This window comes from Hemiscyllium ocellatum, chromosome 7 (genome assembly GCF_020745735.1).
Source record: "Hemiscyllium ocellatum isolate sHemOce1 chromosome 7, sHemOce1.pat.X.cur, whole genome shotgun sequence".
NCBI classification, from domain to species: domain Eukaryota; kingdom Metazoa; phylum Chordata; class Chondrichthyes; order Orectolobiformes; family Hemiscylliidae; genus Hemiscyllium; species Hemiscyllium ocellatum.
The window spans coordinates 55,289,540-55,311,000 of NC_083407.1; the positions used below are offsets into that span (position 1 = coordinate 55,289,540).

The 21,461-nt window shown below is 42.2% G+C and overlaps 1 protein-coding gene across 2 annotated transcripts in view; it reads left to right on the forward strand.

The window, feature by feature from the left end:
* Positions 1 to 21,461, forward strand: part of LOC132817447 (coiled-coil domain-containing protein 148-like) — a 100,661-nt gene that overhangs the window by 22,831 nt on the left and 56,369 nt on the right. For both annotated transcript variants that reach the window (XM_060827894.1, XM_060827893.1), the window contains 2 exons: positions 1,859 to 1,962; positions 17,214 to 17,296. In XM_060827894.1, the coding sequence (XP_060683877.1) occupies positions 1,859 to 1,962; positions 17,214 to 17,296 (187 nt within the window). The remainder of the gene's footprint in view (positions 1 to 1,858; positions 1,963 to 17,213; positions 17,297 to 21,461) is intronic.

The following is a 21,461-nucleotide window of genomic DNA, read 5'->3' on the forward strand; positions in this document are numbered from 1 at the left end:
AGTTACCCTGTATGCACCTCATATTTTCTTAGGAGTAGATAATGGTATGGTTAAGCAGACAGAGGTGATAATAGAAGGCAGACATAATAAACATAATGGCCTACTTATGGATGGAACAGATTAAATTCCCAGACAAATTTCTATTTACGTCAGATCTCAACAAGTGCTATCTCTGCTCAAATTCATTTACTACTTGTAAACAATTGTGTTTATAGTCCCCACTTGAGCTTGCAAGCTTTGATTTTGTAAATGTTGAATTCAGACCATATTTTACAAAAGTCTACATTTATATGGTATCTTTAACATACCAATTTTTGTGCAACTTTTGCTATTAGGACAGGTGATAAGCTTGGATAAAGAAATAGGTTTTAAGGACACTAAAGTTGGTGGAGTAGTGGACAGTGTGGAAAAATGTTGCAGGTTGCAGGGGGACTTGGATAAACTGCAGAATTGGGCTGAGAGGTGGCAAATGGAGTTCAATGCAGATAAATGTGAGGTGATTCACTTTGGAAAGAATAACCGGAAGGTAGAATACTGGGTCAATGGAAAGATTCTTGGTAGTGTGGATGTGCAGAGGGATCTTGGAGTCCATGTACATAGATCCCTGAAAGTTGCCACCCAGGTTGATAGTGTTGTTAAGAAGGCTTACGGTATGTTAGGTTTTATTAGTAGAGGGATTGAGTTCTGGAGCCGTAATATCATGCTGCAACTATACAAAACACTGGTGCGGTTGCACTTGGAATATTGTGTATAGTTTTGGTCACCCCATTACAAGATGTGGAAGCATTGGAAGAGGTGCAGAGGAGATTTACCAGGATGTTGCCTGGTCTGGACGGAAGATCTCATGAGGAAAGACTGAGAGATTTGGGACTGTTCTCATTGGAAAGAAGAAGGCTAAGAGGGGATTTGATAGAGACATACAAGATGATCAGAGGATTAGATAGGGTAGACAGTGAAAGTCTTTTCCCTAGGATGATGACGTCAGCTTGTACGAGGGGACAAAGCTACAAATTGATGGGTGATAGATTTTAAGACAGATATCAGAGCGAGGTTCTTTACTCAGAGTGGTAAGGCATGGAATGCCCTGCCTGCTAATGTAGTTAACTCAGCCACTTTAGGGAGATTTAGACAATCCTTGGATAAGCACATGGATGCTGATGGGCTAGTTTAGGAGGATGGGCTTAGATTAGTTCACAGGTTGGCATGACATCGAGGGCTGGAGGGCCTGTTCTGCGCTGTATTGTTCTATGTTCTTTGTTCTAAGGAGCACCTGGAAGTATAAGTGAGTGTATTTAGGAAGAAATTTCACAGCTAAGGACCAGACAGTCCAGCCAAAGTTATACCCACCAATGGCAGAGGTGAAGGAAATTGGTTGAAAATGAAATTGAAGTAAAAGTTTCCAAGGCTGAAGTAGGTAACAAAGATGGGGAAGAATGAAATGCAAAGGTTCACAATTTTAATTTTTTCTTCTCTTTGTATCATGCGAAGATTTTTCCTATACAGCTAATGCTGTATAGTCCTCAGTTGTTTTATCCTTCATGCTTGAGTTGTTCATGAGAAAAGTTTGGTAATTCATTCCACAATGTTGACGTATCATAGCCATTCATGATGTTGGCTTCAACTTAGCCCACAGACAATTAAAAGTTTCATGAATGGATGGCTAAAGACAAAAACTTGGCTGAATTTTCTCCCCTCATCCCTTGCCAATTGTAGTGTTCTTACTGTTGTTTGAGGTCAGATGATTTAGCATTGATCAGTAACTCTCAATTTCCATGACTCAGTACTCCATTTCCTTGCGCAATTTATTGATTGAACAATGTGGATTCATGCTATTTTATCCCTTTTATTTTATGTATAGATTCAGAAAATCTTGCAAGCAGGAAAATTAAACAAAGAACATACTTTGATTAATCAACATCAGCGGGTATGGTGGGAGGAGCATCCAAGACTGATGGAAGTAAGGTGAGAATTAACACCTGAAATGTTCATATAAGGTAAAACCTTCATCAAGTGATACAAGAATATCACCAAGATTACAACTAATATAGAATATTGCCACCACCTTAAACAAAGGTAGACGAGCAGGAGGCTGGAAGAACATAGCAAGCCAGGCAGCATCAGTAGGTGGAGGTCAATGTTTCAAGTGTAACGCTTCTTTAGACACCTTAAACAAAAACAGTAAGTGTTGGAGAAACTGAGCAGGCTTGGCAGTATCTTTAGAGAGAAACATAGATTTAATGTTTCAAGCCCAGTGACCCTTCATTGGAACTGAAAATAACTGGGAAAAGGTGATACTTAGGCTGATGAGTGAATAGAAAACATGGAGTTGGTGCCCGACAGGGAGATAGAGGAAGAAAAGTTAGTAAAAAGGGATAGGCAAACATGGATTGCTGATGTCAAGCCAAGGGAAATATAAATGCTGAGTAGAGTGCTAATGAGAAGTGTAAAATTTGAAAATGGGTTGGCTGTGCTGAGAGCAACCCATACAAAACAGGAACTAAGGGTGTGGAGGTAGTTAATGAGCATAGAGGAGAGTATTAATATTCGAAAATTGTTAAACTCAGTGCTGAGTTCTGAAGGCTGTAAAGTAAAAGATGAGGTGTTATTCCTGCAGTTTGTATTGAACGTTGCTGGAGTACTGCAGCATGCCTGATTCAGAAATGTTGGCATGTCCTCTTACTATTCCAACTTCAGTATTTTCTGTGCAGTACGCAACTTCATAAAATAGCATTGCAGTAGCAAGTAGCCTTCTACCAGCATAAATAAAAGGATTGTGAAGAGAAAACAGAGTTGATGTTTTAGGTCCAGTGACCCTTTTTAGAATTGGTTCAGGTCACTGGACCTGAAACATTAACTCCATTTTCTCTCCACAGATGCGAGACCTGCTGAATTTTTACAGAAATTTCTGTTATTGTTTCTGATTTCCACCATCTGCAGTTTTTTATTTTTTAAACAAAAGATTTGATCAGTGCCTCATTTCCCAAGTGCGATTATTTCAAAATAAGGTTTTGTTCTTAGAAAACTTGAAAATTAATCTTCAATTGGAGGCAGACAAGGTTATCTGCCATCATGACTAGCTGTCCCATGGTCATTGGCTAAAAGGATTCAGAATTTTGACTTGCTGTAAGTTATTGACCCCTAGAAATAGAATATATTAAGTCATGCTCAGGGAATAGGGTGCTCCTGAATGGGTGGTCTTCATCGGGCGGTCCCCAAAGAACTGTCTTCTCTAAATGGAAGATGAGCTAGAAGAGGAGGAAGGTACAGTAAAGTGTTTCCTAACATTTCAGCTAGAGAGTTTGATGCTGCCTACACAACATTAACAAGACTGACACATTACATATTAATAATTCGTTTGTTTTCTGGTGTTAGTGAACCATCCCAATTGTCATGGTTCTATTCTTTTTTTGTCTACTTTAACTAATGTATCATATTTAAACTGCTGCTTTGTAACAAATTCAATAAACTGTCAGAAAACTGCTGCAAATCATTGACTGCTTCTAATAGATAATTGATCAAAAACACACCAAAGATCAACAGTACGTCAGGAGTGGGACATCGCAGAAGTCAAGGATTAATTGGTTTTAAGTTTGAGAAGCTGAGAAAAGCAACTTTGACTGAACCTATGATGGTACTGGGATTTTTAAAATCAGAAATGGTAGATAGTTCAATGGAAAAGTTAGGATAATAGATAGCAGGAGCTGTTCTGAAAATTGGAGAAATATATGATGGTATATCAAACGTATCTGACAGGTTTTCAGAAGAAATGAACAATTAAAAACAGTCCAGAATAAATTAGCCATCTACTGTAAGGACATCCAGTACACACTACAAATCTGAAACCTTCAACAATGATTCTCTTTCCAGATCCTTCACTCCATGCTATCAGCCATGCACTGCCATCTACTCTAACATTTACTACAAGCCCACTGACTCCCACAACTATCTAGACTACACCTCCTCCCACCCTACCTCCTGTAAGATCACCAGTTATTCCCAATTCCCCTACCTCCGCCGCATTTGTTTCGAGGATGACCAATTCCACCTGAGAAAATCCCAGATGACATCCTTCTTCCATGTTCACAACTTCCCTTCCCATGTGGTTGATGATGCCCTCCAGTGCATTTCCTCTACTTCATGCACAACTGCCCTTGAAACCCACCCCTCCCAAAGCAACAAGGACAGAACCCCCTAGTCCTCACCTTCCACCCCACCAATCTCCGCATACATCGCATCATCCTCTGCCACGTTCGCCACCTCTAAAAGGACCCCACCACCGAAGATATACTTCCCTCCCTACCCCTATCAGCATTCTGGAGAGACCATTCCCTCTGTGACACCCTTGTCAGGTCCATGCCCCCCCCACCAGCCCACATCCTGTCACCTTTCCTTGCCACTGCAAGAACTGCAAAACAAAAGATTTATCAGTGCCAAGTTCGGTGTTTTCAAAATAAGGTTTTGTTCTAAGAAAGCTTGAAAACTAATCTTCAATTGGAGGCAGACAAGGTTATCTACCATCATGACTAGCTGTCCCATGGTCATTGAGTAACAGGATTCAGAATTTTGATTGACTTGCTGTAAGTTATTGGCCCCTAGAATTAGAATATATTAAGTTATGCTCAGGGAATAGGGTGCTCCTGAATCCACACCACTTCCCTCACCTCCATCAAAGGCCCCACATCTGTCAGAAATTTACTTGTACCTCTACCAATGTCATTGACTGCATCCATTGCACCCGGTATGGTCTCCTATACATCAGGGAGACCGCACGCCTTCTTTTGGATTGTTTCAGAGAACATCTCTGGGACACCCACACCCACCAATCCTACCGCCCCTTGGCCAAACACTCTCCCACTCCATCAAGGACCTCAGGTCCTGGGCCTCATCCACCACCAAACCATTACCACCTGACACCTGGAGGAAGAATGCCTCATATTCCGCCTCGGGACCCTGCAACCTCACGGGATAAATGTGGATTTCAGCAGCTTCCTGATTTTCCCCCCCCCCCCCCATATTATCCCAGTCCCAAGCTTCCAACTCAGCACCATCTCTGGACCTGCCATCCCCCCTCTGACCTTCTCCCTCACCTTCATATACCTATCACTTTTTCAGCTACCTTAGCAGGATTTATACACTTTATGGTAAGGTCCTAGGGACTGTTGCTGAACAAAGAGACCTTGGAGTGCAGGTTCATAGCTCCTTGAAAGTGGAGATAGATAGAGTAGTGAAGAAGGCATTTGGTATGCTTTCCTTTATTGGTCAGAGTATTGAATACAGGAGTTGGGAAGTCATGCTGTGGCTGTACAGGACATTGGTTAGGCCACTGTTGGAATATTGCATGCAATTCTGGTCTCCTTCCTATCGGAAAGATGTTGTGAAACTTGAAAGGGTTCACAAAAGATTTACAAGAATGCTGCCAGGGTTGGAGGATTTGAGCTGTAGGGAGAGGCTGAACAGGCTGGGGCTGTTTTCCCTGGAGCGTCGGAGGCTGAGGGGTGATGTTATAGAGCTTTACAAAATTATGAGTGACATGGATAGGATAAATAGACAAAGTTTTTTCCCTTGGGTGGGGGAGCCCCAAACTAGAGGGCATAGGTTTAGGGTGAGAGGGGAAAGATATAAAAGAGACCTACGGGGCAACTTTTTCTTGCAGAGTGTGGTACGTATATGGAATGAGCTTCCAGAGGATGTGGTGGAGGCTGGTACAATTGCAACATTTAAGAGGCATTTGGATGGGTATATGAATAGGAAGGGTTTGGAGGGATATGGGCCGGGTGCTGGCAGGTGGGACTAGATTGGGTTGGAATATCTAGTTGGCAGGGACAGGTTGGACTGAAGGGTCTGTTTCCATGCTGTACGTCTCTATGACTCTATGACTTCTCCCTTGATATAGTGAAAATCAAAACATGTCAAGGAGAAAGCTGTGAACAGACAGTAGAAGAGACTGAGATTGTTACTGACAGAGCTTCACCCACTGATCCTGTCCTTATGTAGTAGTGAGATGAAACTGGACTGCAGTGTTAGTGAAGACCGAGCATAAGATCATAAGAAATAGAAATAAGAGCAGATAGTTTGTCCCCTTGAGCCTGTTCCACTATTCAATAGAATCATGGCTAATCTGACCCTCCTCGTGTCCAATTTCCTAGCCTTTCCCCTTAACCCTTGATGATCACGAATGTGGACTCAGAGGCAGAGGCAAAGGATCTTAACCACAGTTGACAAAGAGGATTAAGACCTGTTCAATTTCCTTTCCTCCAGTGAAGTTAAAACAGCATCCTGTGAAAATTGGATGATGTTCAGAGAGAATTCCCACATCTGACACAGTCTGAAAGCAGGTTTATTTATTCATTTTGTGGAATGTGGCATCACTGGCTGGCCAGTATTTATTGTCCATTCCTCGTTGCCTTTGAGAAGATGCTGGTGAGCTGCCTTCTTGTACCGCTGCAGTCCACCTGCCATGGGTTTACTCACAATGCCATCAAGGAGGGAATTTCAGGATTTTGACTCAGTGAAGGAACAGCAATAAATTTCCAAGTCAGGATGGTGAGTGGTTTGCAGGGTGATGGTGATGGTGTTCCCATATATCTGCTGCCCTTTTCCTTCTAGGTGGAAGTGGTTTGGGTTTGGAAGGTGCTTTCTCAAGACCTTTGGTGAATTTCTGCAGTGCATCATGTGGATAGGACACACTGCTGCTACTGAACATTGGTGGTGGAGGAAGTGGATGCTTGTGGATGTATTGTCAGTCAAGCAGCCGCTTTGTCCTGGATGGTGTCAAGCTTCTTGTGTGTTGCTGGGGCTGTGCTCATCCAGGCAAGTGGGGAATATTCCATCACATTCCTGACTTGTGCCTTGCAGATGGTGGACAGGCTTTGGGGAATCAAGAGGTGCATTACTTACTGCAGTATTCCTAGCCTCTGACCTGCTCTTGTAGCCACTGTGGAGAAAGTGAGGACTTCAGATGCTGGAATCAGAGTCAAAAAGTGTGATGCTGGAAAAACACAGCTGGTTAGGCAGTATCTGAGGAGCAGGAGAGTCAATGTTTCGAGCATAAGCTCTTCATCAGGAATATGGGTGGGCAGCCCAAGGGGTCTGAGCGATAAATGGGAGGAGGGTGAGGTGGGGGAAAGGTAGCTGGGAATGCGATAGGTAGATGAAGGTGGGAAGTGATTGTTATAGGTTGGAGTGGAGGGTGGAGTGGATAGGTGGGAAGAAAGATGGACAGGTTGAACAGTTCAAGAGGATGGTGCCAAGTTGGAGGGTTGGATCTGGGATAAGGTGAAGGGAGGGAAGATCAGGAAACTGGTGAAATTGACATTGATCCCATGTGGTTGCAGGGTTCCAAGGTGGAAGGTGAGGTGTTCTTCCTCCAGGTATTCAATGGTGAGAACTTGGTGGTGGAGGAGGCCCAGGACTTGCATGTCCTTGGCAGAGTGGGAGGGGAATTTGAAGTGTTCGGCCACAGGGAGGTGGGGTTGATTGGTGCGTGTGTCCTGGAGATGTTCTCCGAAACGATCTGTAAGTTGGTTTCCTGTCTCATTGAGAGCAACAGACGCAGTAGGTGAGGTGTTTGGGAAAATCTTTGCCAGACGTGGAATATTCCTTTGGAGCCTTGGATAGAGATGAGGCAGAGAAGAGGTTTGGGCGCAGGTTTTACACCTCTTTAGGTTGCCTCCTCCACTGCCAAATTCTAGCCACCTGATGGCTGGAGAAAGAACATCTCATCTTCCGCTTTGGGACTTTCCAACCACAGGAGATCAATGCCAATTTCACCAGTTTCCTGATCTCCCCTCTCCCCACCTTATCCCAGATCCAACCCTCCAACTCAGCACCGTCCTCTTGAACTATCCTACCTTTCCATTTTCCTTCCCACCAACTTACAAGGACATACTTGGGCAATTTTCCATTTGGAAGAGCTTGGCTGGGGGTGTGGCAAGTTCTGGAGCACAAGTCTTCAGTACTATTACTGGAATATTGTCCTGGTGTATTGTCAAAAGGGATGTGTGAGAAGCCTGAAGTCGTTGTCCACATCAGTAAGAGCAACATAGTTAGGGAAAGGGTTGAAGTTTTTCAGAATGAATATAGGAAGTTGGGTAGAAGGTTAAAAAGCAGAACTTCAAAGCTAGTAATTTCTGGATTACTCCTGGAGCCATGTGCTAATGAGAGTTTGAATAAGAAAATAGGGCCAAAGAATAATTGGCTGAGGAGATGGTGCATTGGGCAAGGATTCAGATTTTTGGATCATTGGAATATCTTCTGGGGCAGAAGAGACCTGTTCAAAACAGACAGTTTTCACCTGAACTGGATGGGGAATCAACTTCCTGGCTGGAAGATTTGTTATTTCTATATGGGAACCTTTAAATTAGTCGGAAGTGAGAGAATAGAAAGACAGGTGAGGATGGCTCTGAAGTTAAAGAGAGCAAGTTAATTAGAAAAGATAGGCAAGAGCAAGTAGAGAACGTGGTAACTCTGATGAATTAAACAGCATTTATTTCAATACAAGGGTTCTTACAGATAAGGCAGATGAACTCAAGAGTATGTATGGGAACATGGGATGGGACATCATAGCTATTACAGGAACATGTCTGAGGGACGGACAGGACTGGCAGCTCAGTGTTCCGGGATTTTAATGCTATGGGAAGGATAGAAAAGATAGAAAGGGAGGCAAGAGAAGAAGGGGAGTAGCAACACCATTAGGGAAATCATTACTCTGTATTTAGAGGGGATATTTCTGAGGGATCGTCCAGTGAAGCTACATGGGTGGAACTCAAAAATATGAAGAGGGTGATCACCTTGATGTATTGTAGGTCCCAATAGTCAGTGGGAAACTGATAAGAAGAGCAAATATGTAGAGAGATCTCAGATCATGTAAGAGTAAAAATGCTTTAATAGTAAGGGATTTTAACTTTCCAAAGAAAGACTGCGACTGCCATTGTGTTAAGGCATTGAATGGTGAGGAATTTGTTAAATGTGTTGAAAAAATGTACTTTATCATTCTGTACTGTCTACAGAAGGAGCTACACTTGACCTTCTCTTGGAAAATAAGGCAGGGGAAGTGACTGAAGTGTTGATGGGGGAGCACTTTGGGACCAGTTATCATAATTTTATGAGTTTATAAATAGTTATGGAAAAGAATAAGCCTTGTTTCAAATTAAAATTCATAATTGGAGTAAGGTAAATTTTGATGATATGAAACAGGAACTTTCAAAATTTGATTGGAATAAACTGTTTGCAAGTAAAAGGATGACTGGCAAGTGAGAGGCTTTCAATAGCGTGGGAATGAGAGTACAGAGACATTATATTCCTGTTAGAGTTGTTATGGACCAGGCCAGACCCCTCAAAATATTTAGAAAGTAGCCCAGACCCTACCTTGCATTTTTTTAAAGGCAGATATAAAGTAGATATTCTAGGGTTGGTGCAGCTGAGCAAACCACTGACTTCAAACAAAATAGAATTTATTTACACACTACAATTGAAACACAAACAAAAGAAAACAGAATTTAGAATAACTTAACTATTTGAAAACCCACCAGACTCAAAATCTCAACTTAACGAAGCTGTTCCAATTTCCACAACATCCCATAAACACACCAACTGGCAAATGGTAAATTCAAACACCGGTTCTTACAGGCAGGAGAGGTTTCAAAGAGAAAGTTCAGGCAAGATCTCTGTTGAAACATGGAACCTCTTTTCACTATAGCTGCTTCTCTGCTACCAGTAACTTCTGACTGCTAACTAAAACTAAACCAAACTAGAAAAAACCTGAAGTGGCAGAACTGGCCACTCCTCTTTCATTATGCAACTGTGTTAAAAACCTAAAGGCCTCCTCTTATTGTTGACTTAGGCGGTGTCTATTAACCATTTCAGCACTACTGACTTTACAACCCCTCTTCAAAAGGGGCAGCAGCATCACAGAATGAAGGACAAGGCTAGTCAGAATAGAATTAATAAAGATATTGACGCATATGTTAGATATAGACAACTGGGATGAAACAAATGTCTTAAAGAGTTTAATGGATGTAGGGGCGTTCTTAAGAGGGAAACCAGGAAGGAAAAAAGGGAATATAAAATAGCCTTGGCAGATAAGGTTAAGGATAATCCAAGGAAATTCTACAAGTACATTAGGAGCAAAGGTGAAAGCCACAGAGAGTGGTTTGTGTGTCGAATACACATCCAGAGGAAGTGGTGGATGTGATTACAGTTACAATGTTTAAAATACATTTAGTTAGATTGATGAATAAGAAATGTTTGGAGGGATATAGGCCACGCACAGGCAGGCAGGATTAATTTAGTTTGGAGTTATAATCGGTATGGACTGATTGGACTGACGAGTCTGTTTCCATGCTGTATGACTCTGTGACTTTATGAAAGAGCAACTAGGGAGAGAATAGAGTCCCTGTAAGATCAGCAAGATCATCTATATGTGAAACTATGGGAAATGGGAGAGATACTAAACAAATGTTTTGCATCAGTTTTTACAGCAGAGAAAGATATAGAGGTTAGCACACGGGGGGGAAATAAATATTGATGTCTTGAAAACAGTCCATATTACAGAAGAAGAGGTACTGGAGGTCTTAAAAAAAATTAAGGTGGATAAGTCTCCAGGACCTGATCAAGTATATCCCAGGACATTGTATGAAGCTAGGGAAGAAATTGTGGACCCGTAGCAGAGATATTTGTATCATCTATAGCCACAGATGAGTTGCTGAAGGACTGGAGGGTGGTTAATGTTGTGCCTTTATTTAAGAAAAGCTGTAAGGAGAAGCCTGGGAATTTTAGCTATAGGGAGAGGTTAAATAGGCTAGGGCTGTTTTTCATGGAGTATCGGAGGCTGAGGGGTGACCTTATAGAAGTTTATCAAATCATGAGGGGCATGGATTGGGTAAATAGACAAGATCTTTTCCCTAGGTTGGGGGAGTCCAGAACTAGAGGACATAGGTTTAGGGTGAGAGGAGAAAGATATAAAAGAGACCTAAGGGACAACTTTTTCACACAAAGGGTGGCGTGTGTGTGTGGAATGGGCTGCCAGAGGAAATGGTGGAGGCTAGTACAATTGAAACATTTAAAAGGCATCTGGATGGGTATATGAATAGGAAGGGTTGGAGGGATATGGGCCGGGTGCTGGCAGGTGGGACTAGATTGGGTTGGGATATCTGGTCGGCATGGACGAGTTGGACCGTAGGGTCTGTTTCTGTGCTGTACCTCTCTATGACTCCGTTGACCAGTCTGATATCAGTTGCGGGTAAGGTGTAGGAGGAGATTCTGTGAGATAGGACTTACAAGTATTTGGAGAGGCAATGACTGATTAGGGATAGTCAGCATAGTTTTGTGCATGGGAAATTGGATATCTCAAGTATAGGGGTTGGGACGTTATGTTGAGGTTGTACAGGATGCCAGTGAAGTCATTTTGGAGAACTCTGGTCACCATGCTATGGAAAAGGTGTTATTAAATTGAAGAGGGTTCAGAAAAGATTTACAGGATACTGCTGGAACTGGAGATTTAAGTTGTAAGGAGAGGCTGGATAGACTGGGACTTTCTTTACTAGATTACAAGAGGTTGATGGTTGACCTTACAGAGGTTTATAAAATCATGAGCAGCATAGATAAAGTGAATAGTAAAAATCTTTCAATAGGGTAAGGGAGTTTAAAATTAAGGGGCATATTAAGGTGAGAGTAAAAAGATTTAAAAAGGACCTGAGGGGCAACTTTTTCACACAGAGGGTGGTTCATACGTGGAATGAACTGCCAGAGGAAATTTTAGGTGCAGGGATAGTTACAATATTTAGTGGACATTTGGATAGTGTAGTGATTGGAATCGGGTGGAGCCTATTGACTACAATGCCCTTGATTGGGAGTGTTAACCTGGGCCAGTCAGGAAAGCCCTGTCTGACCACTATTAACAGGAAATGTAGAATCTCTGTAGTCTAGGGGATTGACTATTAAGTGGCTGGTCACAGTTAGTGCATTGCCTGCAAGTAAATAAAGGGTGACTTTGTGATGGGATTCTGGTCTCTGTGAAGTAATTTCAGTGGCAATGAAAGAAAACAGTATGTGCCTGAAGAACATTGGCTTACAACAGTTATTGAGTAAAAAGTGAGGTCTGCAGATGCTGAAGTTTTTTCGAGTAAAAAGTGAGGTCTGCAGATGCTGGAGTTTTCTGATGAAGGGCTCTGGCCGAAACGTCAAATTTCCTGTTCCTTGGATGCTGCCTAACCTGCTGTGCTTTAACCAGCAACACATTTTCAGCTTACAACAGTCATTGTGGAGTTGGATTAAGCATTTCTGGCATCATACCTTTATTTGGGAAACTTGACTCATTTGATCTTGCTGTTGAAGACTGGGGCCAGTATGTGGAAAAAATAATTTTTTTTCTGAGCCACTAGCATCGGGGCAGATGAAAAACAAGAAGTAATCTTTCTGACTGCTTGCAGACCTGCAGCATTTTTGATTATAAGGGGCTTAACTTTCCCAAAGGCACCAGACACTTAAATGTTCCAAGAAATGATGCAGTTGGTTAAAGAATATTACAATCCCAAACCCCTTCTAACTCTGAGATGCTATTGGTTTAATTGGCTATTAGAGAACTGGAGAAATCTGTATTGTGACTTTTGATGAGGTTGAAATGACTGGCAGAGGCAAGTAATTTTGGTTTCACCTTGAATGAGATGCTGAGAGACTGTTTAGTGTGTGGAATTAATGATGTAGCCATGCTGAAGTGCCTATTAGCTGAAGCCTAACTGCAGTTCAAACAGGCACGACAGCTGGCATTGTCATAAGAAAATGAAGAAAGTGGAGCGTGGGAGCAACAGGGCATCCCATTAGAAGTGGACTCCATCACCTGGCCAACTCAGCTTGGGAAACACCATTTGAGTATAGGCAATTGCAGAGGCTCACGCAGGGCATATCTGGAGTAGAGGGACCCTATGCCAACCCACAGCAGAATCCCATGTCAAAGTTGAGCTTTGGCCAAGTGGCTAAAAAGTTCTTCGGGATGTGGGCTGGCAAACCATTGTAGTCACTTTTGTTATGCGGAATTGAGACAGCAAAGGGGTTCTACAAGGCCTGACTTGAATAAGAAAACTTATAGGCTGAGAGAGTGCACACCGTGGAAAGTCCACCTACGTGTGGGTTCAAACTATTAAATTGCTTTGTGACATTCAAATCGGAATCGATTTAAAATTAATATTTGTTTAAATGTTCACCCAGTTCCCATGGAGACCGATACTGGTGCAGCTATATCTGTGGTTGCAGAATCTGTCTTTAACAAGATTTGCTTGGGACTCCAGCCCTTAAGTTTGTGCGAGACTTCAGCCAGACTGAGACACGTTAGGGAGAAGTTGCAAATTAAGGGTTCAACTTCTCCTATGAGAAGCAGTTGGTGCAGTTACCTCTGAAAGTAGTAAAAGACTTGGGCCCAAGCCTATTGGGGCAGAATTTGTGAAGAAGATTCACCTAGATTGGCTCAAATTTTTCGATGAGAAAGTGGCTGCCTCAGTGAAGGGCTAGTGACATCCCCAGGGGCTTTTCAGGAAAGGCTTGGGACCATCAAAGGGACCAAAGCTGCTTTACATATTGACCAGGAAGTGATTCCAGCATTTTGCAAGTTCCTGGTGCCATTTGCCTTCTCAGCAAAATAGAGGCAGAAATCAGGAAGCTGGAGAGTGAATGAATCATCAAACTGGTGCAGTTTGCAGAATGCACAGTACTGATCATACCGATTGTGGAGCCTGATGGCTCGGTTTGTCTTTGTGGGAATTTTAAGCAAATGGTAAACCACTTCTTGCAGCTGGATAAATACCCAATCCACTGCAAAGAGGACATGTATATAAAGGTGACAGGGGGCTGTCCTTTACGAAGTTGGACATGAGCCATGCCTCCCTGGAATTGACTGACTGAGTAGTCCTAGAAGTACGCTACAATTAATACCTACAAGGGTTTATACCAATATACAAGACTGCCATTTGGGGTATCATCAACCCTTTTCCAGTGAACCATGGAGAATGTTTTACAAGAGTTACTCTAGGTTGCCATTTATCTGGATGATGTACTAATAACAGGAATGACTGATAAAGAGAACTTGGATATAGTGCTTAAATGTTTCTTCTAGGAGGAAGAAGGCAAAAATGTATGGTCCAGGTGCCCTAAGTGACCTACTTTGGTTACAGAGTTGACAAAACCGGGTTACACCAGTTGGAAGATAAAGTGAGGGTGCCTCAGCTTCCATGTCTGTACTGGGGCTTATGTCTTTCCTTTGGTTAGTGAGTTACTATGGAAAAGTCAAATGTAACCTGACCTCCATCTTGGCACCCTGACACCTGCTATTAAAAAAGTGTCAGCCTTAGAAATGGTTAGGGAAGTGAAAAAGCAGCTATCCTGAAATAAGGTGTTGGCCCACTATGATCCAAAGTGAGAGATAGTGCTGACAGGTGATGTCACCCTGTATGGTATTGGGTAGTGCTGGCGCATTGTTGGCCCAGTGGAGAGGAATGCCCATTAGCGTATTCTTCCCAGGTTTTGACTGATGTTGAATACAAATATACTCAGACAGAGAAGGAAGGTTTGGCAATCATCTTTTGGTGTGATGAAGATTTGCCAGTATCTTCATGTCCAATAATTTGTCATAGTAACAGATCATTATCCCCTGCTAGGATTGCTGAAGGAAGACAAGGCAATTCTGGTAGAATTCACATTGGGTCCTGTTTCTTGGCATATAGAATACAAGTTAGAACATGGTCCAGGAAGTCAAATGGCTAATGTGGATGCCTTGAGGTGCCTCCCACAGGCAGATATTCCACCTGTGGTGTCTCCCATGGAAGATTCTGTTTTGGTTTTAAACTTCCTGGACACCCTACCAGTCACAGCTGACGATATCTGACTGTGGACACAAAGATTCTGTTCTAGCGAAACTAAAATGGCTAGTGGTAATGGGGGAAACAGAGGGCCATTGCAATCAGAATTGAAACATTTCTGCACCTGGCAAGACCAGGTCACCACTGAGGACAGCATATTACTATAGAGAACAAGGATGATTATCCTGAGTAAAGGTCACTGCCAGACACTGGCCAAACTCCACCAGGGTTATCCAGGCATTTCCAAGATGAAGATGCTAGCAAGACGCTATGTTTGGTGGTCAGAGTTGGATGCTGACATAGCTACATTGATGGGGCAGTGCCCAGAATGCCATCAAGGTAAAATAATTGCCACCGCAGCACCATCACATATGTGGGAATGGCCAGATAAATCCTGGACACCATTACATGTCGCCTATGCCATTCTTTCATGGGCTCAATGTTCTTGGTCATCATGGACATCCATTCAAAATGGTTGGATGTGCATAAAGTTCATTCAGCAAACTCAGGATGCCAATTGAGAAGCTGCGAGCATTATTTGCGATGCACAGACTCCTGGAGATATTGGTCACAGACAATAGGATGTAATTTACCAGCAGGCAGTTGGTCTATTTCCTAAAGTCCAATGGCATTCAACACATAAGGCCCGCTTCATACCAACCATTGTCCAATGGCCTAGGAGAAGGAGCAGTTCAAATGTTGAAGGCAGACTTAACGAAGCGACCTACAGCATCACTTGATATCAAACTGTCCTGGTTCCTATTCAATTATAGAGTCACCCCTCATACAACAGGGATGGCTCCAGCAGACTTGCTGACTGGGAGAAGATTCTGCACCAGGTTAAACCTGATATTTCCAGACCTGGATGGAAGGGTGAAACTGCAGCAAAAACTCAAATGCTGGCCACAAGCGTACTGTAAGTGAGAGAGAATTTAAATCAGGGGCGGGGGGGGGAAACGAAGTTTGGTGTCAGAATCATGGAAATGGCCCTTTATGGGTTCGAGAGGTCAGGTCCTGTGACTTACAAAGTTCACGTCGGCAATACAGTCCTGAACAAGCACACAGATGACCTGAAAGCTGTAACCGCACAGACTGGGCAGGAGCAAAACATACCTGGTCCCTCACAACAACTAGAAGGCCTGTTCAACTTTAGTTTCTCCCTCCTCCATCTAGTGTCGAGGAAACCTCAGAATCTGAGATGGATGCAGCCTTCATACTGTTACTGCAGGAAGAAGAAAAAACTGTCCTGTGGTGCTCCGGATGCAAGAGATGGTCCACTATCCAATACACCTCGCCATGTCACAGTCTAAGTCAGAGAAACCTGACTGGGGCGAAAATGATACCGGAAAAGCTACAAGAGAAAGACCAGGCCTACATCCCTGGAGTTGAGTTGGGATGGGGTGAGGGTGCAGTGATTGTTAACTACTATGTCCTTGATTTGGGATTGTTAACCTGGGCTTTGACTACCAATATTAACAGGAGATTTAGAATCTCCTTCCTTGAGGGGACTGACTCTGAACTGGCTGGCCACAGCCAGTGCACTATGCACAAGTAAAGGGTGACTTGGTGACAGGATACTGACCACTGTTCAGTTATTTCAGATAGGTACATGAATAGGAAAAGTTTAGAGGGATCGGCATGGATGGGTCGGACCGAAGGGTCTGTTTCTGTGCTAGACATTTCTATAACTCTACGTCTCTATGTGGGCTAAATGCAAGCAAATGGGACTAGTTTAGTTTGGGGAAACTTGGTTGGCATGGACAAGTTGGACCAAAGCATCTGTTTCTGTGCTGTATCAAATTGACTATGTGTATAATACTAATTTTTTACCATGGCCCTCTGCTGTGCGAAATCACTGTTCTTTTTCAAATCCTTTGCATTTTTGAGTATAAGTGCAATCACCTTGCTATTTCTCTCCAAATTCATTCGTGATCTGTATCTCCCATTTTGTTAATAGCTTGGAAATTTCTCTATTTTGTTTATCATGTTTTCTTTGATATTGTGGAGTATTATGAAATACCAAATAATTAAAGAAAGAAGGAACTTCCTTTTCTTCATTGTTAACTTCGTGAAGGCAAAAAATGGTTCATTGATTATCATACAAATTATACCATTGTTAATTCTCCTCCTGAATAAAACCCTCAAGTTAAAAGTACGACAAAATCCCATGATTTCACTCAACAATCAAGAGTTAAGAAGTGCAACAACACTAATGTTCCTTGTCCTGCTTAGCATTCAGCAACATTTGCTGGTACAGCAGATACGATAAACGAATATATGTATCATAGTGATACCATAAAAGAGTATCAGTGATATTACAATAATTACAGCTATAACTATACAACTTAATAATTTTTCCTTTTACAGGAAAAAGATAGAATCACAACTTCAGCAATTACTTGAAGATGGGAACACTGAAAATGTATTCTATTTCGAAATGAAAGAATATGGTACGTGTAATCCATGTGTATAGTGAATTTTGGTTGCTTGGTAAATGAAATTGGGGAGTTAATAATTAGGAACACAGCAGTGTTGAAGTCACTAAGTCAATATTTTATTTTCATTTGTATATTGAAGCGCACTACTTGTTAGTATTGGGATGCAGATTTTATAGAAAAGGAGGTATTTAGGGGGAAAAACCTAGGGGGGAAAAGTACTGAATCAGCTATTGGAATCAAAGGCAGATAAGTCTCCAGGGCCTAATGGCCAACATTCTAGCACTTGAAGGAAAGCAACAGAGATTGAATCCATTAGTTATAATATTCCAAAGTTCCCTGGACCTGGGAAAAGTTCCAGTGGATTTTAAAATTGTTAACACAACAAACCTATTCAAAAACGAGGGAGTCAGAAAGTAGGAAACTACAGACCAGTTAGTTTAACCTGTGTTGTTGGGAAATTGTTAGAATTCAGGTTTGTTATATATTGACTAACACTACAAAAATAGGGATAAGAGTTTTTTGTTTGTACAGAGTTGGATCAACAGGGAAGAGAATCTGCCACCCCATCTGGTCCAGCTTTGGTGGTGGTAGATTTCCTTCTTTGATGATCCAACTTGGGAGTACTCTCTTTCTTTGTCATCTCTTCAAAAAACGTAATCAAGTTAACAAGACATGATTTACCACACAAAACCATGTTGACTATGTAGTAAACAATCGAATCCCTTGGACAGATCCTTGCTACACTCCACGAGTTACATCATTGTCAGCAATGTGCTGATCAATCCTCATTCCATACTAATACATTATCACCAAAACCATGAGCTGCTAGTTTATGCAATAGCATTTTGTGCGGTAACATATCAAATGCCTTTTTTGAAATCCAGATATAACACATCTACCAATTACTCTTCTTTTATCTTTGCTAGTTTTACTTTAAAGAGCTCTAGCAAATTTGTCAAATATGATTTCCCTTTCACAAAGCCTTGTTGGCTCTGGTTGATTGCATTAAGCTTTTCTAAATGCTACTTAGAGTCATAGAGATGTTCAGCACGGAAACAGACCCTTCGGTCCAACCTGTCCATGCCAACTAGATATCCCAAACCAATTTAGTCCCACCTGCCAGCACCTGGCCCATATCCCTCCAAACCCTTCCTATTCATATACCCATCCAAATGTCTCTTAAATGTTGCAATTGTACAGCCTCCACCACATCCTCTGGAAGCTCATTCTATACACGTACCACCCTCTGTGTGAAAAAGGTTTTTTTTTATATATGCTAGCCCAGTGTAGGTTGCATCTGGCTGAAAATGTGTTGCTGGAAAAGCACAGCAGGTCAGGCAGCATCCAAGGAACAGGAGATTCAACGTTTCGGGCATAAGCCCTGGCCTCTAATTCTTTCATTTGTTGGACTTTAAAAGGATTTCTGGACTCAGTCTTGGCATAATATCAATACATCTGCTCTGGTATCTAATGTAAAACTGGCTTCTCTGCCAATTACTTTCTGCTCTATGTCCCAAAATTCATCCTCTGGAACTATACCAGCAAAGAAATTAAATCCTTGTTGTGCACCTCTCCCATCTCTACAGAAGAGTTCATTCTGCCACTTTTTCTCCCTTACCGGTGGAAATCTGCTATGGCCATTTTTAATTTTGCATGCTGCTTCTGCTCTCTTACCCCAGCATTACACTCACGACTTTCTATAAAACTGGTTGGGTTGTCAAAGTGAAGTTCCTTTATGGCTTGGATCACACCTGGCTCCTTTGTGCACTTCCCATTGATGTATTTTGTGTGTTCCTTTCTTACCCATCCCTAAGTTTTGTTTCTGTATTATTTTACTCATTGTGACCGATTTATTTCTTCCTGTTGCTAACTGCATTCTCTTTCCCACACTTCCTCCAACTTCCTATTCCATGGTCCAGTGCCTAGGTGCACCTTGAACTTCCTCATCAACTTGCCTTTATCAGCATTGAGCTTTTCTTCAGGTATTTTGCCCACCGTTGGGTTTGGATTTGTCACCTGGCCTCATGGTTTATTGTCACTTGTCTTCAATTCAGCCTCTTGTCACCAGCCTTAGATTCCATATCTCTGGTCACTGTTGCCATGTAGTAATGTAAGCATAATGTGAATATATTCATGTGAGCAAACAGGCTTTATTGAATAGAACTGTATATAGTCAGAGTAGGCAGGGACAAGGTAGGACTAATAAATTAAACTGCATTTATTTCAATGCAAGGGGCCTTACAGGGAAGGCAGATGAACTCAGGGCATGGTTAGGAACATGGGACTGGGATATCATAACAATTACAGAAACATGGCTCAGGGATGGACAGGACTGGCAGCTTAATGTTCCAGGATACAAAAGCTACAAGAAGGATAGAAAGGCAGGCAAGAGAGGAGGGGGAGTGGCATTTTTGATAAGGGATAGCATTACAGCTGTGCTGAGGGAGGATATTCCCGGAAATACATCTAGGGAAGTAATTTGGGTGGAACTGAGAAATAAGAAAGTGGTGATCACCTTATTGGGATTGTATTATAGACCCTCTAATAGTCAGAGGAAAATTGAGAAACAAACTTGTAAGGAGACCTCAACTATCTACATGAATAATAGGGTTGTTATGGAAGGGGATTTTAACTTTTCAGACATTGACTGGGACTGTCATAGTGTTAAAGGTTTAGATGGAGAGGAATTTCGTAAGTATGTACAAGACAGTTTTCTGATTCAGTATGTGGATATACCTTCTAGAGAAGGTGCAAAACTTGACCTACTCGGGAAATAAGGCAGGGCAGGTGACTGAGGTGTCAATGGGGGAGCACTTTGGGGCCACTGACCATAATTCTATTTGTTTTAAAATAGTGATGGAAAGGATAGATCAGACCTAAAATTGAAGTTCTAAATTGGAGAAAGGCCAATTTTGACGGTATTAGACAAGAACGTTTGAAAGCTGATTGGAGGCAAATGTTCGCAGGTACAGGGAGGGCTGGAAAATGGGAAGCCTTCAGAAATGAGATAACAAGAATCCAGACAAAGTGTATTCCAATCAGAGTGAAAGGGAAGGCTGGTAGGTACAGGGAATGCTGGATGACTAAAGAAATTGAGGGTAAAAAATGAGGTCTGCAGATGCTGGAGATCACAGTTGATTCCTGATGAAGGGCTTATGCCCGAAACGTCGAATTTCCAATTCCTTGGATGCTGCCTAACCTGCTGTGCTTTAACCAGCAACACATTTTCAACTAAAGAAATTGAGGGTTTGTTTGAGAAAAAGAAGAAAGCATACGTCAGGTATAGACAGGATAGATCGAGTGAATCCTTAGAAGAGGATAAAGGAAGTAGGAGTATACTTAAGAGGGGACATGAGATAGCTTTGGCAAATAGAATTCAGGAGAATCCAAAGGGTTTTTACAAATACATTAAGGACAAAAGGGTAACCAGGGAGAGAATAGGGCCCCTCAAAGATCAGCAAGGCGGCTTTTGTGTGGAGCCACAGAAAATGGGGGAGATGCTAAATGAATATTTTGCATCAGTATTTACTGTGGAAAAGGATATGGAAGATACAGACTGTAGGGAAATAGATGGTGACATCTTGCAAAATGTCCAGATTACAGAGGAGGAAGTGCTGGATGTCTTGAAATGGTTAAAGGTGGATAAATCCCCAGGACCTGATCAGGTATACCCGAGAACTCTGTGGGAAGCTGGGGAATCCTGGGCCTCTTGCTGAGATATTTGTATCATTGATTGTCACAGGTGAGGTGCTGGAAGACTGGAGGTTGGCTAACATGGTGCCACTGTTTAAGAAGGGCGGTAAGGACAAGCCAGAAAACAATAGACCGGTGAGCCTGACATTGTTGGTGGGCAAGTTGTTGGAGGGAATCCTAAGGGACAGGATGTATATGTATTTGGAAAGGCAAGGATTGATTAGGGATTGTCAACATGGCTTTGTGCTTGGGAAATCATGTCTCACAAAATTAATTGAGTTTTTTGAAGAAGTAACAAAGAAGATTGATGAGGGCAGAGCAGTAGATGTGATCTATATGGACTTCAGTAAGGCATTTGACAAGGTTCCCATGGGAGATTGATAAGCAAGGTTAGATCTCATGGAATACAAGAAGAATTAGCCATTTGGATACAGAACTGGCTCAAAGGTAGAAGGCAGAAGGTGGCGGTGGAGGGTTGTTTTTC